General features: G+C 41.9%; 1 protein-coding gene across 7 annotated transcripts in view; it reads right to left on the bottom strand.

Annotated features, from left to right (window-relative positions):
- Positions 1-16,053, bottom strand: part of LAMA2 (laminin subunit alpha 2) — a 1,513,089-nt gene that overhangs the window by 286,375 nt on the left and 1,210,661 nt on the right. For all 7 annotated transcript variants that reach the window (XM_073627245.1, XM_073627247.1, XM_073627249.1 and 4 more), the window contains one exon: positions 9,756-9,867. In XM_073627245.1, the coding sequence (XP_073483346.1) occupies positions 9,756-9,867 (112 nt within the window). The remainder of the gene's footprint in view (positions 1-9,755; positions 9,868-16,053) is intronic.

Genomic DNA, 16,053 nt, shown 5'->3' with positions numbered 1-16,053 from the left:
CTTTACCCTCAGCTTCTTTAGCAAGGCAGTGGTCATCTTAGAGGTGTGTTTGGGGTCATTATCATGTTGGAATACTGCCCTGCGGCCCAGTGTCTGGAGGGAGGGGATCATGCACCGCTTCAGTATGTCACAGTACATGTTGGCATTCATGGTTCCCTCAATAAACTATAGCTCCCCAGTGCTGGCAACACTCATGCAGCCCCAGACCATGACACTCCACCCAGACCACCACCATGCTTGACTGTAGGCAAGGCACACTTGTCTTTGTACTCCTCACCTGGTTCCCGCCACACAGGCTTGAAACCATTTGAACCAAAGAAGTTTATCCTGGTCTCATCAGACCACAGGATATGGTTCCAGTAATCCATGTTCTTAGTCTGCTTGTCTTCAGCAAACTGTTTGCGGGCTTTCTTGTGCATCATCTTTAGAAGAGGCTTCCTTCAGGGACGACAGCCATGCAGACCAATTTGATGCAGTGTGTGGCGTATGGTCTGAGCATTGATAGGCTCAGTTTCAGGGTCTTGGTAATCTTCTTAAATCCTAGGCCATCTTTGTGTAGAGCAACACTTCTTTTTTTCAGATCCTCAGAGAGTTCTTTGCCATGAAGTGCCTTGTTGAACTTCCAGTGACCAGTATGAGAGAGTGAGAGCAAAAACACCAAATTTAACACACCTGCTCCCCATTCACACCTGACCCTTGTAACACTAAAGAGTCACATGACACCGGGGAGGGAAAATGGCTAATTAGGCCCATTTTGGACATTTTCACTTAGGGGTTGTGTTGCGTTTGTTATAATATGATTTTTTTAAATTAATCAGACTTACGATGCATGGGACATAACATTACACAATAGTGGTTGGTCATAGAGATATTGTCAGTTTTTGGCTTGAGTAGATTTCTCAAACAAATGCTGTTTTATACAATGGGGGTAAATATCATTGTTGTATTCAATTGACAGTTCAATTAACTGGCTATTGTCTCTATAGCTACAGTAAACAAGTAAGAAATGTACTTTTCTGAGGTTCTTTCAGCTTTCAAACTGAAAGAATGACTATTAGATTACTGTCAGGTGTTGGCTTGATTACACAATGGGTACGTAGATGCAGTTTTCAACAGTCCATTGTTTCTACAGCTACAGTAAACAGGCATGTTTTCTGTTGTTTGGTAACTATGGCAAACAGCCTGACACATAAAAGGGGGTGAGTAGGGACACACACACACACCATCACGCTTTAACATCAAAAGCCACCCATGATAGAAGAACAGTGCCTGATGCTCCCAAAAAATCGTTGCCAATGGAGATCACAAACATACAGTAACAGAAGATAAGTACCCTCTAAGTGTATTTGTACTATTATAGACCATAGGCTGTTCAGTTTGCTAGGCATTTTTGCTTGTTATAGATATCTGTCAGTCTTGTATTGTATTCCTAAGATTGTAATAGTTTTGTATGTACAGCAACTTTGTATAGTAAAAAGCACATTTACACACTGCAGAAATCTCAGCTTCCTTGCTTATACCACAGAGGAACTTTGCTAGATATATGCAAGCAAAACATTTGGGGGCTCGTCCGGGATCTGTGCTATAATTCAACTGAAGCAGACCTGTTTTTCTGTAGTGTGTTGTGTAGCTTGTGCTAGGTAAAATGCTGCATAAGCTGTTTAGGAAAAGCAAGGTTGCAGAGTGTTCTGGTGGCCAGAAGGAAGTGTGCAGCTTACCTATCTGGGCCAGAGACAATGAGTGGGAGCCTCTTGCTAAAGAATTTGTGAAGTATGCTTCTCCCTTGAAGCTGACTTGGGGTGATAAAGTCTCAGATCATTTTGTAGATTTTAGCCTTAAGGGGTTGGATTTAAGTAAAAAAGAGAAGAGGACAGTGTCCACAGTGGGCTGGTATTTCTTTAATGCTATTTACACCGAATCACAGAGAAGGGAGAAGGCAGAGGCAGAAGTTAAGGTATTAAAAGACCAGCTAGCAGTTGCTTCAGAGTGTGTGCGTTCAACTGCTAGTCGGGTTGATGATTTACAAGAGCGGTGTGCAGCCCTTATGACCAAATCAATAATGCCTTAAGGAAAAGGAAGGGCCGTAAACCTGTTAGTAAAGCCAGGGTACGTGCCATTGTCACATCCCAAAATTAGGATTGTGAGGATGTGCTCTTCCCAAATGATAGTGAGGATGAGGTGATAGAGTTTGATATTTCGCATGATGATCTGCTAGTGCGAAATAAAAAGCATGCCAGACCTCTCATTACTAAGCATAGGAAACGGCAACATGATAGAGAGGATATGGCAGATGGGGAGGTGCATTATCGCAACCCCAGAGATGTTGAATTTGAAGAAGTACGGGAGTTTACACAAATTGAACTCCATGAGCTGGCAAAACAATACAAACAAAGGTCTGGGGAGCCCCTATTGACCTGGCTCCTATGCTTATGGGAAGAAGGGGCAGACAGTGTTATTTTGTCAGGTAAGGAAGCAGTGACTATGGGAGCGTTAACCCATGATCCACAATTGTGTCAGGCAATGCGAAAAGCCAGAGAGTTTAGCATTGATTTTTCACTGTTAGACCTCATGAGAGATGGAATAGTCCGAGTATACGCTAGTCCTACTGACCTGGAAAATATCTACTCATGGAGATCAATAGGAGAGGGTATTTCCACGTTACGTGAGATGGGTTGCATAACCGGATTAAATACGTTTCCAGAATGGATGGGTCCAGATATGGAACCCTTTACGTCTGCTCTGCGCTCTAAGCTGATGAAGTGTGCACCATTTAATCTCAGGGCTCCATTATTGTCTTTGTTGGGAGGCCTGGGATTAAACAGCAAGATTCATGAAGCCACAACCCTTTTAAGCCAGTTGGGGGAGCTAGAGGAGACTAAAACAAAACCTGTCAGGGCAGTAGATAAGGTCAAGGCCAGACAGGAAGAATACAAGCAGAAAAGAACAGAGAAGAAAGGGAATGGGCTAAAGAAGACAGGAGGTGAAGAGAAAACCAGGCTAGTTATTTCTAGGAAAAAAATGTGGGTGGACCTATTAAAGGCAGGAGTACCTAAAGATGAGATGAGGTGAGTCTCCTGTAATAGCCGTGAGGGCAGTGACAGCAGGAGACCGACGCCCATATGCACCTGTCACTGTATGGTGGGGGAAGTCATCTTCTCCTACACATGTAATGGCTTTAGTTGATAGCGGAGCTGAATTTACACTTTTGCAAGGTAATCCTTCCCATCACAAAGGAGAATTGATTTATGTAGAAGGTTTGGGAGGGCAAACCACACCAGCAGTTAGCATACGGGTGAAATTGGCTATTGTCAAGGGATCAGGATTTATGACAAATGTTTTGGTATCAGAGTTACCCGAAAATATTCTTGGGATGGATGTACTTCAAGGTCAGTCAATTCAGACTGAAAGAGGTACATTTACATTCAGGTATCCTGATAAAGCGTATCTGGTTAGGGCGGTGAAGGCTGTGGTCAGAGGTCATGCGAAATGGACCCGTCTACATTCATCCACCAGAGAAGCCAGTCTGTCTCAAGCAGTACAGACTTCCTGGAGGCCACAAAGAAATTGGAGAGACTATTCAAGAACTGTTGAGAGTAGGGATCCTTAGACCTGCTGTAAGTCCTTTCTCGTCTCTGGTGTTCTCAGTAAAGCAACCTGATGGGACATATAGAATGACTGTGAATTACAGAGGTCTAAACAAAGTGACACCTCCATTGAAGTCAGCTGTACCAGATATGATCTCAATTGTTGAGAAAATTGCTAAAGATGCAGGAGAATATCATGCTGTGATAGGCCTGGCTAATGCTTTCTTTTCGATTTTAATATACCCAGAGTGTCAAGACCAGTTTGCTATGATGTGGGACGGCTGCCAGTACACTTTCACCGTGCTTCCTGAAGACTATGTTCATTCTCCAAGGATTTGTCATGGACTGATTGCCCGAGATTTAAGTACCCTGAGTTTGAAAGTCGCTGTGTTCCACTACATTGATGACATCATGATCTCTGGAACAAAAGAAGATGTAACTGAAGCACTGCACCTGCTAATAGAGCACTTGGAGAACAGAGGGTGGGTTATCAACAGAGACAAAGTCCAAGGACCTGCCACAGAAGTGAAATTCCTGGGAATGATGTGGACAGGGCCGCAGAGGAAAATTCCAGAGACAGTTGTGCAAACTATCCAGGCGCTGTCGCCCCCTACTACCAAAAAGAAGGCACAGAAGTTCATTGGAGTTGTGGGGTTCTGGAGATCGTTCATCCCACATCTTGGACTGATACTGAGGCCTATATATAATGTCACCAGAAAAAAAGACTACGTTCTCATGGGGTTCAGAGCAGTGGACTGCATTCCTGGCTGCTAAAGAAGCTATTTTGCAGCATCAGGGATTAAGACCCATGAGACAAGGAGTACCATTTCAACTGGATGTAGTGGAGCAGAATGGTACCATATCTTGGAGTCTGTGGCAGCCAAATGAAAGGACTGAGAGCAATACCCATTGGATTTTGGTCCAAACAACTGACAGGGGCACAGAAGAGATACACGCCCCTAGAGAAGTACCTGTTTGGGGCCTACACAGCACTTCAACATGTAGAGACCATTACAGGAAAGGACCCAGTCACCATCCATACTGCATTGCCAATAGCAGGATGGGTGAGAGATAATGGACTGACCACTAGGGCAGCTGTAGCCCAGAACCAGACACTGGTGAAATGGAAGTGGTACCTTCAAGAAAAAGGGGGTAGTGCAGCTGGGAATGTTAGAGACATTTCAAAACAGTTGGCTGGGCTTGTCACTTTTACCAGCACTGGGCCAGAAGAAGAAATTCCTGTGCTGCAGTCATCCCCCATTCAAGAGGCTCCACCCTTTGAGTCAGCGTGGTTCACTGATGGTTCAGCCATAGTCACCTCGTCTGGACATAAATAGACAGCAGCAGCCTACAACCCAAGTACAGACACAGTTCTGCAGGAGACCGGAATTGGAGGGTCCAGTCAGTGTGCAGAGTTGAAAGCTGTAGTGATGACTTCAGACTTCAGGATCCTTCTTCCCATGTCACTATCTACACTGACAGCTGGGCGGGTTTTAAAGGACTGACAACTTGGATGCCCACGTGGAAGTCCAATGAATGGATCATTCATGGAAAGGTGGTGTGGGGAGGCAAAGAAGTCTGGGACTACATCTGGAAGGAAGCTCACTCCCGCACCATAAGTGGGGCATGTTGATGCACACGTGCCCCTAGTCCCAGACTTTGAGAACTATAACAGAGTTGCAGATGAAATCATCAAAGTGAAGGCAGTTGTGTCAATTGATCCTGTCTTGATGAACTTGGCCAACTGGGCCCTCAAGCAATCTGGACATTTGGGGCAGAAAGCAGCATATGAATGGGCACAGCAGAGAGGATTGCCTATACCCATGGACATGATAAAGACTGTAATAGGGAACTGTACAGTATGTGGTGAAGTGCGACAATGGCCATTGCAAACGTACTCCACCAGGTCGATTAAGAGGGGTGAGAGGCTTGCAGAGATCTGGCAGATTGACTTCATTGGTCCCCTGCCCCGGGGAAACAATGGGCTGAGATATTGTTGCATTGCAGTGGACACCTATTCGGGACTTATGCTTGTTCATCCTTGCAAACGTGCAGATCAAGCCGCAACGCTTCAACTGCTCCAGAAACTTGTTGTTGCTTATGGTTGTCCCAAACAAGTCCAAAGTGATAACGGCTCACACTTCACCGGATTAACAGTACAGCAGTGGGCCAAAGATTCTGGAGTGTACTAGTTGTGCCACATCCCATACCATCCACAGGCAGCTGGTTTGATTGAAAGATACAACGGGCTATTGAAGGACCAGATACGCAAACTTACACCCACACATACACTAAGGGCGTGGGATCAGGTCCTCACACAGGCAGTCATGTTGTTAAATTCTAGGCCAATAGCCAAAAGCACACCACATGAGAGGATGGTAGGGGCTGGGGCACAGATTCCACAGCTGGAGTGCAGAGTTCAGTATTTATGTAAGGTTTCTGAAAGAACAGGGCTTAACAGATACCATGTTACGGCTTCCCATGACATAGAAACCAAGAGTGACGTATCTGAAGCTAAAGCCTATCTAGGAATGAGAGGGAATCTGGCAGGAAGGTTTGAAGTTACATTTGCATTGACAGATGAGCGGAAAGTGAAGCTATATAACAGCAAACCTTCCAAAATAAACAGCAGTGATCTTCTGGGAAATATCAGTATATTTCCTCTCCTCCCTATTGATGTTCATTGGGAGGGTCAGAAGTCGGTACAGGCAGGGGGCAAAGTGTTAGTCAGATATCCAGGCAAGAAGCCATTTAGAGGAAAGATTTTAGCTGAAGGGCCTGGATCTACTGTTTATGTATTATTAGAAGGAACAGATAATCCGCTTTGTTTTCCACTCCACAGGCTGTCTCCAATTTGATCCATAGGAAGACCAGAGAAAAGTGGTTACATGATGGAAAGAATGACGGAAGAGCTGTGGAGAGCAAGGCCTTTGATGTATTACAAGCCTGGACTTGTTTCTAAAGAACTTTAGAATGGACTTTCTAATAAACTTTTTAGTTAAAGACTGAAACACCTTCTCAGTGACAGAAACGGAAGGTGTTGCATTCAATGAAAATTAATGTTTAGAATGAGTTTAGTAATGAAGAGATTTTGTGTGTAGTCTGAGAAAACAAAATCTAGGGCGGAATGTGTTTGTTACAATATGATATTTTTTTATTAATCAGACTTACGATACATGGGACATAACATTACACAATAGTGGTTGGTCATAGAGATATTGTCAGTTTTTGCCTTGAGTAGATTTCTCAAACAAATGCTGTTTTATACAATGGGGGTAAATATCATTGTTGTATTCAATTGACAGTTCAATTAACAGGCTATTGTCTCTATAGCTACAGTAAACAAGTAAGAAATGTACTTTTCTGAGGTTCTTTCAGCTTTCAAACTGAAAGAATGACTGTTAGATTACTGTCAGGTGTTGGCTTGATTAGACAATGGGTACGTAGATGCAGTTTTCAACAGTCCATTGTTTCTACAGCTACAGTAAACAGGCATGTTTTCTGTTGTTTTGTAACTATGGCAAACAGCCTGACACATAAAAGGGGGTGAGTAGGGACACACACACTCCATCATGCTGTAACATCAAAAGCCACCCATGATAGAAGAACAGTGCCTGATGCTCCCAAAAAATCGTTGCCAATGGAGATCACGAACATACAGTAACAGAAGATAAGTACCCTCTAAGTGTATTTGTACTATTATAGACCATAGGCTGTTCAGTTTGCTAGGCATTTTTGCTTGTTATAGATATCTGTCAGTCTTGTCTTGTATTCCTAAGATTGTAATAGTTTTGTATGTACAGCATCTTTGTATAGTAAAAAGCACATTTACACACTGCAGAAATCTCAGCTTCCTTGCTTATACCACAGAGGAACTTTGCTAGATAGATGCAAGCAAAACAGGGGTGTACTCACTTTTGTTGCCAGCGGTTTAGATATTAATTGCCATGTGTTGAGTTATTTTGAGGGTACAGCAAATTTACACTGTTATACAAACTGTACACTCACTACTTTACATTGTAGCAAAGTGTAATTTCTTCAGTGTTGTCACATGAAAAGATATAATAAAATATTTACAAAAATGTGTGGGCGTACTCACTTTTGTGAGACACTATGTGTATATATATATCTATATATATAGATATATATAGATATATATATAGATTATTTATATCTTTTAAATACCATTTGTGTCCCATTTTTAGCTATATTAACCTCTTCCCACCGATCACCGATGTAGCATATATATGTGGCCTCTCAGCAAAAAAAACATATATGTGTCCCTATGTAAACACTTTTCTGTGTCTTTTCCTGCACGGTCACTGACAGGGAGCGGAAAGCTCCTGCTGCATATTTGCGATCGGGAGTTTTCTGACCATGTGACTGCTGTGATAGCCAATCACAGCAGTCACATGACCCGAATGCCTGCCTCCGCCTCCCAGCATTTGGAAGCTCTTGAAGGGCTAGGAAGCGGTGGTGGGAGTCAATTAATTTCCCTTTTAGATTGTAAGCTAGCAAGAGCAGGGCACTTATAACCCTCTTGTTCTGAATTGTGCTGTTGGTGTATTGTCTTCCTTTATATTATAAATAGAGATGGGCTTGATGTTTGAGTCAAATGTAAGTTTGACGTGAACATCAGCTGTTTTTTGTTTATAGAACAAATGAGCATATGGGGTGTTCGCAGAATGTTCACCCGCTGCAGAGCACCCCATAATGCACTGCAAGACTGCTGTTGATTGGCCAAAACATGTACCTGACCTGTATGCTTTGGTCAATCACAGCGCAATGTGCTGTGAGAGCCATGATTGGCTAAAGGCAGGGTGCCTTTGGCCAATCATGACTCAGGGGCTAAGTCCACGCCCCACATTATATAAGGCTTCTTACACGGTGGCCGTGTATAGTGTGAATTAAGAGAGAGATTAGGCGGGTAGTTAGTGGATTGAGTGTGCAGTCAGTGTAGTATATATAATACAGTGCAGAGTATATAGTGCAGTCAGTGTCATGTATATAATACAGTGCAGAGTATATAGTGCAGTCAGTGTAGTATATATAAGCAGTGCAGAGTGTATAGTGCAGTGCAGAGTATATAATACAGTGTATTAAAATGGTTAAGAGGAACCCAATGACAGAATTAAGAAAAAAAAAAAGGTGTGGGGTCCCCCCCCAAAATCCATACCAGACCCTTATCCGAGCATGGCAGGCCAGGAAATGGGGGGATAAGTGAGCACCCCCCCTCCTGAACCATACCAGGCCGCTTGCCCTCAAAATGGGGAGGGTGCTTCGGGGTGCCCCCGAAAGCACCTAATTCCCATGTTGATGGCGACAAAGGCCTCTTCCCGACAGCCCTGGCCGGTGGTTCTCGGGGTTTAACAAGGGGGCCCCCAGATCACGCCCCCCCTATGTGAATGGGTATCGGGTACATTGTGCCCCTACCCATTCACCAAAAAAGTGTCAAAAAGTAAAAACTACAAGATACAGTTTTGGACAAGTCCTTTAATAAAAAAAAAGTGTGCAGCAATGTAAATCCACTGTCAATCACGCTGCCTGACGGACCTGAAAAATAGCAAAATTGCAAAACGCTCCACCCCATGGGAGGCCTCCTGCTGACTGCTGTCTCTTCACTTTGACAGCTCTTATATAGGCAAGGGTCATCTGGTGATGTAACCTGGTGACCCCCCTTCTGATGTCATGTAACATGACGTTAGAAGGGGGGAGGTCACCCGGTAACTTGCATATTAGCCTTTAAAATTATGACTTTTTATTTTTCATATTCATGTCCCATAGATTTTTATAGGCTTCGCATATTTGCTAGAACTTTTTGCCTGTTTGAGGTGTTCTGGTGCAAACCGAACCATGGGTGTTCAGCCCATCCCTAATTGTAAAGCGCTGAGCAAACTGTTGGCGCTATATAAATCCTGTATATTAATAATAATAAGCAGAAATCTAACAATTACAGCTAGAGAGGAAAAATCACAAAATGACTTTCAATAAAAAATTGAACTTTAATGGCTCGATTCCAATAGTTTGCCCTGCAAAAATTCTGATTTTTCCTTAAAATTCTAGGTTTGAACAAATGCTAATCAATTGCAGAAAGATTTTAATAATCTTCTTACAACTTAATTTTTTAAAATTATGTCTTTTGTTTCTTGTATAAAACAATAACAGTCTTACCTTTTGATGCCTGCAGGGTATCCTTCACAAAATCTTCCAGCTGTTTCGCCCTCTCGTTTGTCCTTTCTGCATCTTTCCCAGTTTGTTCTCCATCTGCAGATACTTTTGCAGCCTGTCAATCATTTGAGAGAGAAAGGAAAACCAATTGTAGTAATAGGTTTTTCAGTGGCTGCAAAACTATTTTAGAAGGCAGCTCTCCGATGACCTTTGCTTGTATATATACTTTCCTTCAGAGTCAAAAGAAATCAATATTTTATTGATCATATCAACTGGAAATTAAATATGATGCACAGGTTAGCAAATAAATTGCATTAGTTTCCCATTAACTAAATATAGGTTGTTTTTATTTCAACGTCAGCTTAGTGTTCTTGATAAAAAATAGAGTAGGTAAGCTGCAGCCAGCTATTGAAAGATTATTTAAAGCACTAAGCAGATACCTTCAGAAAGAGGAAACAAATAGAATTAAGTTTAATTTGTCCATTGATCGAACTGTATCTAGCATCGTCTGTGAGCCTTCTCCCTCAGGCATGTTTGCATGAAAGAATGGTTCATCCTGGTAAAACTTACTCTAGAAAGACATCTAAATCGATAGTGAATTCTGATGAAAACATGTTTCCTTCCTTTAATATACAACCCATTGACTGAAAATAATAGAACAGGCTTGCACCAACTTTAAAACAAAAACTACAGTAAGCTACCCTACCTCATATGTGCATAATAATCTTGTTAGATATTTTAAGCTAGCCAATTTAATTTACTACCAGTTCTGAAAATAGCATCACAACACTCATCTAAATGATAAAATCAGCCAGACTATGCCCCCCCACACTACATTGGGTCCAAGTGACCACTTACAACACAAGTTTGGACAGAACCTTGACTGTTCAGGAGTTTGAAGAAACACCTGAACATTATTATGCTTGGCAGGAGCCAAACATCACATATAAAAGTGAGGTTACTTCTGTGGTTATACATGATAGCTTTTTGTTGTCGGTGGTTGTTAAGGTCAGTGGGTGCAGGCACCACCAAGTCCTTAACAACCAGTGACTACACTGACCCCATTCAGTTTCCTGGCTGAATGTGTGAAAGTGATGCGGGGGTTCTCCCAAAATTTAAATCCAGACCTACATTTTAAGGGAGACCCTATGCAAAAAAAAAAGCATAAAAAAAAAAATAGCAGCAAAAGGTCCCTTCAGATCCTCTGAGTCTGGTAGGATTTTAAGGGGAACCCCATGCAAATATGTTGATGGATGATTTGGTCAGTGACATCACCTGAGAGACCATTCTCCTTTGTTTATTATTAGCAGCTGGAACTTGGTGATGTCATTCAGAGCGAGTGAGCGATCTGAGCAAATTATGCTGATGGTTAGTGGAGTTCTTTCTGCAGATCGCTGGGCATCATTCACTATGATTGAGAAGGATCTGCATTGCTGGATGACGTGGTTGAAGAAGATGAATGTACATCATTGGACATTGTATCATTATTAGTTTTGAGGACATGTGACCTGGTATAATTCAGGAAGAGGGGCACAGGCTCATCCCTCTCTTTCCTTGCCACCCAGGCTTCATGCTCGGATAAAGGTGTGGTATGGCTTTTAGTGAAGACATCTTGCTTTTTTGTTTTTTTGCTTGGGGGTTTCCCCCTAAAATTTGGGGAAACCTACACCTTTTTTTGTGCGAGTTCTCCCTTGACACCCATACCAGACCCTCATCAAGGATAAGGGTATGATTTATTTTGAGGGGGAACCCCATACAGTTTTTTTTTAGGTTCCATATTAACATTTATACCAGGTTTTCATCTAGGATAAGCGTTTAGTATATATGAAGGGAATCCATGGCAGCTTTGTTTACAAACAGAGTAAATGACTGAAGCTGTGATTTTCTGGCAATTTAACTAGTTCCAGACTTTGGACGAGCTATGCATGCCCAAAAAAGTCGTATGCAGGATGTGTACACCCAGTCCTTCTGCCTGTGCCGGGACCCACCACCCACTATACAGTAACTCTCAGCTCTGATTAATTAAAGCCAGAGCTGCTGTGTACACAGAGAACTCTCAGCAGCAGCAGCTGTAAAGAAGAAAAAGCAGTCTGACAGTGTTCATCAACAACACTGTTCAGACATAAAATAGAAAGATTAAAAAGTAAAATAGATGCTTTGCTACCTATTCTGTTCATTCATCTATAGAGCAAACGTATCAACTTTGATTTGCAGATTATGTAATTTAAAAGATAAGTTCACCTATATTCAAGGTGTAACATGTAAAATATTACTAAAGCAGCAACCCTGCAACCCCTTTCCACCCCCTATCCCCCATTGACAGTGGGCAGGGGATCCTCTCCCTGCACCTGCTGTCACAATGTTAAAACAGAGTGGCTGTACGGGGCTCCACACACACACCTGCATCATTCATTCACAACGTTCTGTGAAAGAATGAACTACAAGTCACATCTGCCACTGTGACAGATGGCTTGTAGCTCTCTTTGTAAAACAAAAAAGTCTTGAAGACACCAATCACGGCGAAACATATGTCAGAGCGGAGGATCTGTCAATTCCGGGTCCTACCCTGATACCCCATATTAGGCTTTGCCCTCCGGAGCAAGACAAGGAATGAATGCCATCCCCAGGGGATTAGCTGACTCACACACGGTGATTACACCTAGTGCCAGGCCAGGCACTTCAACATGTGAGTATAACTGCTATTATTGCTGCTGTCTTATTTTACTTTATTAAAAATTACTATACTATGAGACTTTTAACCGTGTCTCCTGTGGAGTCATTTTTTATATCCTAGTTCCATCGTGAGTGGCCATTGGAGTGGATTTAACCCTTTCATGACTAAGCCTATTTTTGAAATTTGGTGTTTACGAGTTAAAATCCGTATTTTTTGCTTGAAAATTACTTAGAACCCCGAAACATTATATATATTTTTTTAGCAAAGAATCTAGAGAATAAAATGGAGATTGTTGCAATATTTTATATCACACGGTATTTGTGCAGCGGTGTTTTAAACGCAAATTTTTGGGAAAAGGGACACTTTCATGAATTAAAAAAAAAACAAACAGTAAAGTTACCCCAATTTTTTTCTATAATGTGAAAGATGATGTTACACTGAGTAAATAGATACCAAACATGTCACGCTTTATAATTGCACGCACTCGTGGAATGGCGACAAACTACGATACCTAAGAATTTCCATAGGCGACGCTTTAATTTTTTTTTACGGTTACCAGGTTAGAGTTACTAGTGCTATAATTATTGCTCTTGCTCTGACGATCACAGTGATACCTCACATGTGTGATTTGAACACCGTTTACATATGTGGGCGCGACTTCCGTATGCGGTTTCTTTGCTGCGCGAGCTTGCGGAGACGGGGGCGATTTAAAATTTTTTTTTCTTATTTATCTTATTAAATTTTATGTTTATAAATTGTGTTAAAAAAAAAAAATTGATGACTTATATTGCTGTCACAGGGAATTTAAACATCCCTTGTGACAGTAATAGGTGGTGACAGGTACTCTTTATGGAGGGATCGGGGGTCTAAAAGACCCCCGTTCCCTCCTTTGCACTTCAAAGTATTCAGATCACTGAAAATGGTGATTCTGAATACTGTGTATCTTTTTAAAATTGGCGCCATTGGCAGCCGAGTAAACGGGAAGTGATGACATCGCTTCTGCGTTTACATTTAGAAGGCTGGAACGAAGCCACCCACAGCTTAGTTCCAGCCCACCCCCAGCCGCTGGAGACAGCCGATTGGCCACCGGGCCTCCCGAGCGAACGGGAGGCCCGGTAACAGCGGCGGGAGGCGGCGGGAGAGGGGGACGTCCCCTCCCGCTGCTCCGGTATAACAGCCGAGCGGCTTTTATCTGCATCGGTTGTTATACCCGGAAAGCCGATCGCCCGCTGTAAAAACGGTACCGGGATGATGCTTGCAGCTGTGGGCATCATCCCGGTATAACCCTGGAAAGCCAAGTATGCACATCTGTGTACGCTCGACGGGAAGGGCTTATGCGGAACCAATCTAGTGTTCCAAGAGGTATTTTTGACTGTCCTGTAAAAAAGGGTCAAACATCTTTGGTGAGTGGCCATCTTCATACTGAGCACTCGTGGTGGAAGAACTAGAAGTTTTACCTCAGAGCATTTTGATTTGGTGTTGGGATTTATCACTTATGGACTTTTTGTTTGCTATTATGACAATTTATTTCATTAGTGTGCACATTTAGGTTTGATGCATTGTATATTTATTCTTTGTGCAAAGTTTTTATGAACATGTAAAGCGCCAAATCCTTTATTTCAATATTTCACAAAGTATAAAAAGTAGCCTTCTATTTTAATACAAAATATTACTCTCTAGCAAACTTTTCCTAATCTGTTTAGGGAAAAGTAGCGTTCGCAGCCTAGCTGTGACTAATTCTAAGACTGAAATAAATTGATTTGTTGTATTTTCAGCAGATTGTTGGGGTGAGTCAATAACAATGTATTAAATCCAGAGGGGTTTACACTATTCCAAATTGGGCCTAGGATCCTAGTAAAATAATGTACATTTATGTAATATGAAACTTTTCTTTCTTTTTATTCATTATTCTAACCTTTCTGAAACCAGCAGAATTGGTCTAAAAAGGGAGTTTTGTAAATACTATAAAATCTGTTTCTCAAAGTTCTCCAGGGATCGCAATGTGGGTATACTACTGCCTGCAGGAAGATTTGAACACTGACAAATAAAAAACAGTTGACCAGCAAGGTATAAGCTCCTCCTACTCCCAAAATATTTTAGTTTTATGGAAAAGCAGTACTTAGATGTTGATCGCAAACACAGAGGGGTGGAACCTGTATCCCTTGAAGAACTTCAAGAAACAGATTTTATGGTAAGTACACAAATCCTGTATTTTTTCATTATATGAATAACAGGATTCAATTAATCTGAGACAATTAGAAAATCCAAAAACAGTCCAACTGAGGGATGGGCAAAACAGCAAACAAAACTGAAACATCCACCTAGTAAAATTTAGAAATGTGTAAAAAGAAGTCAGTTCCCCTTTATGGGGTTCATCAGGAATGATAAAATGAGAGTCTGTCTTTCTAATAGAAACAGTGGCTGAAAGGTAGAACAGTGCAGCATAAACCACATTCAGGCAGCAAAGGCAAATCTTCATCTGATGTTCTGGATCCAGACAAAGAGATGGATGAACAATGTCCTTGTTGAGATGATAGGCCAAAACCACTCTAGGAAGAAAGGAGGCTCTAGCAATCAATACTACCATACCTTTGTGTGAGACCATACAGGGTTTTTTACAGGATAAGGGCATCAGTTGTGACACATCTAGCGAAGATAATAGTGACAGGGAACGTAACCTTCTGAGTGAGGGTGGAAAAATGAACATTCCTAAAGCCAGCCATAGACAGTTCGAATCATGCGTGGGCAGGCTGAATGTACCAAATTGATTGATCAATCAACTTGGGTACAACTAGTCTTCCTGATTCACTTGCAATTATCGCTAGAGGCTTCCCCCCACCTGGAGCAGACAATTGCTCTGCAGGAGGGATTCCCCTGTCAGCACTGTCTGTGTTGATGGGGGAATCGTGCAAATTCCTTTCCTGGGTTGCAGGAAAGAAATTCACACCGTCTATGGTCTACCTAATGATTTTAAAAGGTGGTCTTTGAAGAGACAATGGAATCATTGTCTCTTCAAAGAGTCACAGAGTGTTTAACAGGAGGAGCCACATGAGAAATGGCTTGGTAAAATTCTTGACAAAAGAATTGGAGGCTAGCTGTCCCTGTAATAAGGCCAAAATGTGTCCCTTGGTGGTACTCAAGGCCAAATGTTGAAATAAATCAGATTGTAAAAAAGGATAGAATTTGTCCCACAAAGTAAGTCCGGGTAAAATTTTTGTTCCTCACACCAGGTGAAGTAAACCATTTATTGTTATTATATATTTACCTGTAATGTTAGAGCTTACATGAGGTAGATTTCCTAGCGTTTAAAAGCATGGGAATTACTAACAAAGAGAGACCTCTGTCTATCAGGACCAGGGCTTGAAAAGTCATGCTGTTAAAACTATTAAACTGAACCTTGAGATAGGAGATCCTATCAATCTAGAAAAGACAATGGGGTGTCTGACAAAAATTTGATTAATTTGGAAAGCCAAGTTCACTTGGCCCAAATCTTTGGATATCATTGGAATACCCTTCTTTTCCTGCAGCATAATCGAGGCAGGCATTTTAATGGGGAAAGTTGTAAAACAGGCTGTACTCATCCCACAGAGTAACCAGAACACCCATTGCTTCCACCAAAGGATCTCC

This window comes from Aquarana catesbeiana, linkage group LG04 (genome assembly GCF_042186555.1).
Source record: "Aquarana catesbeiana isolate 2022-GZ linkage group LG04, ASM4218655v1, whole genome shotgun sequence".
Classification (NCBI taxonomy): Eukaryota; Metazoa; Chordata; class Amphibia; order Anura; family Ranidae; genus Aquarana; species Aquarana catesbeiana.
This window is presented reverse-complemented; position numbering and strand designations above follow the sequence as displayed.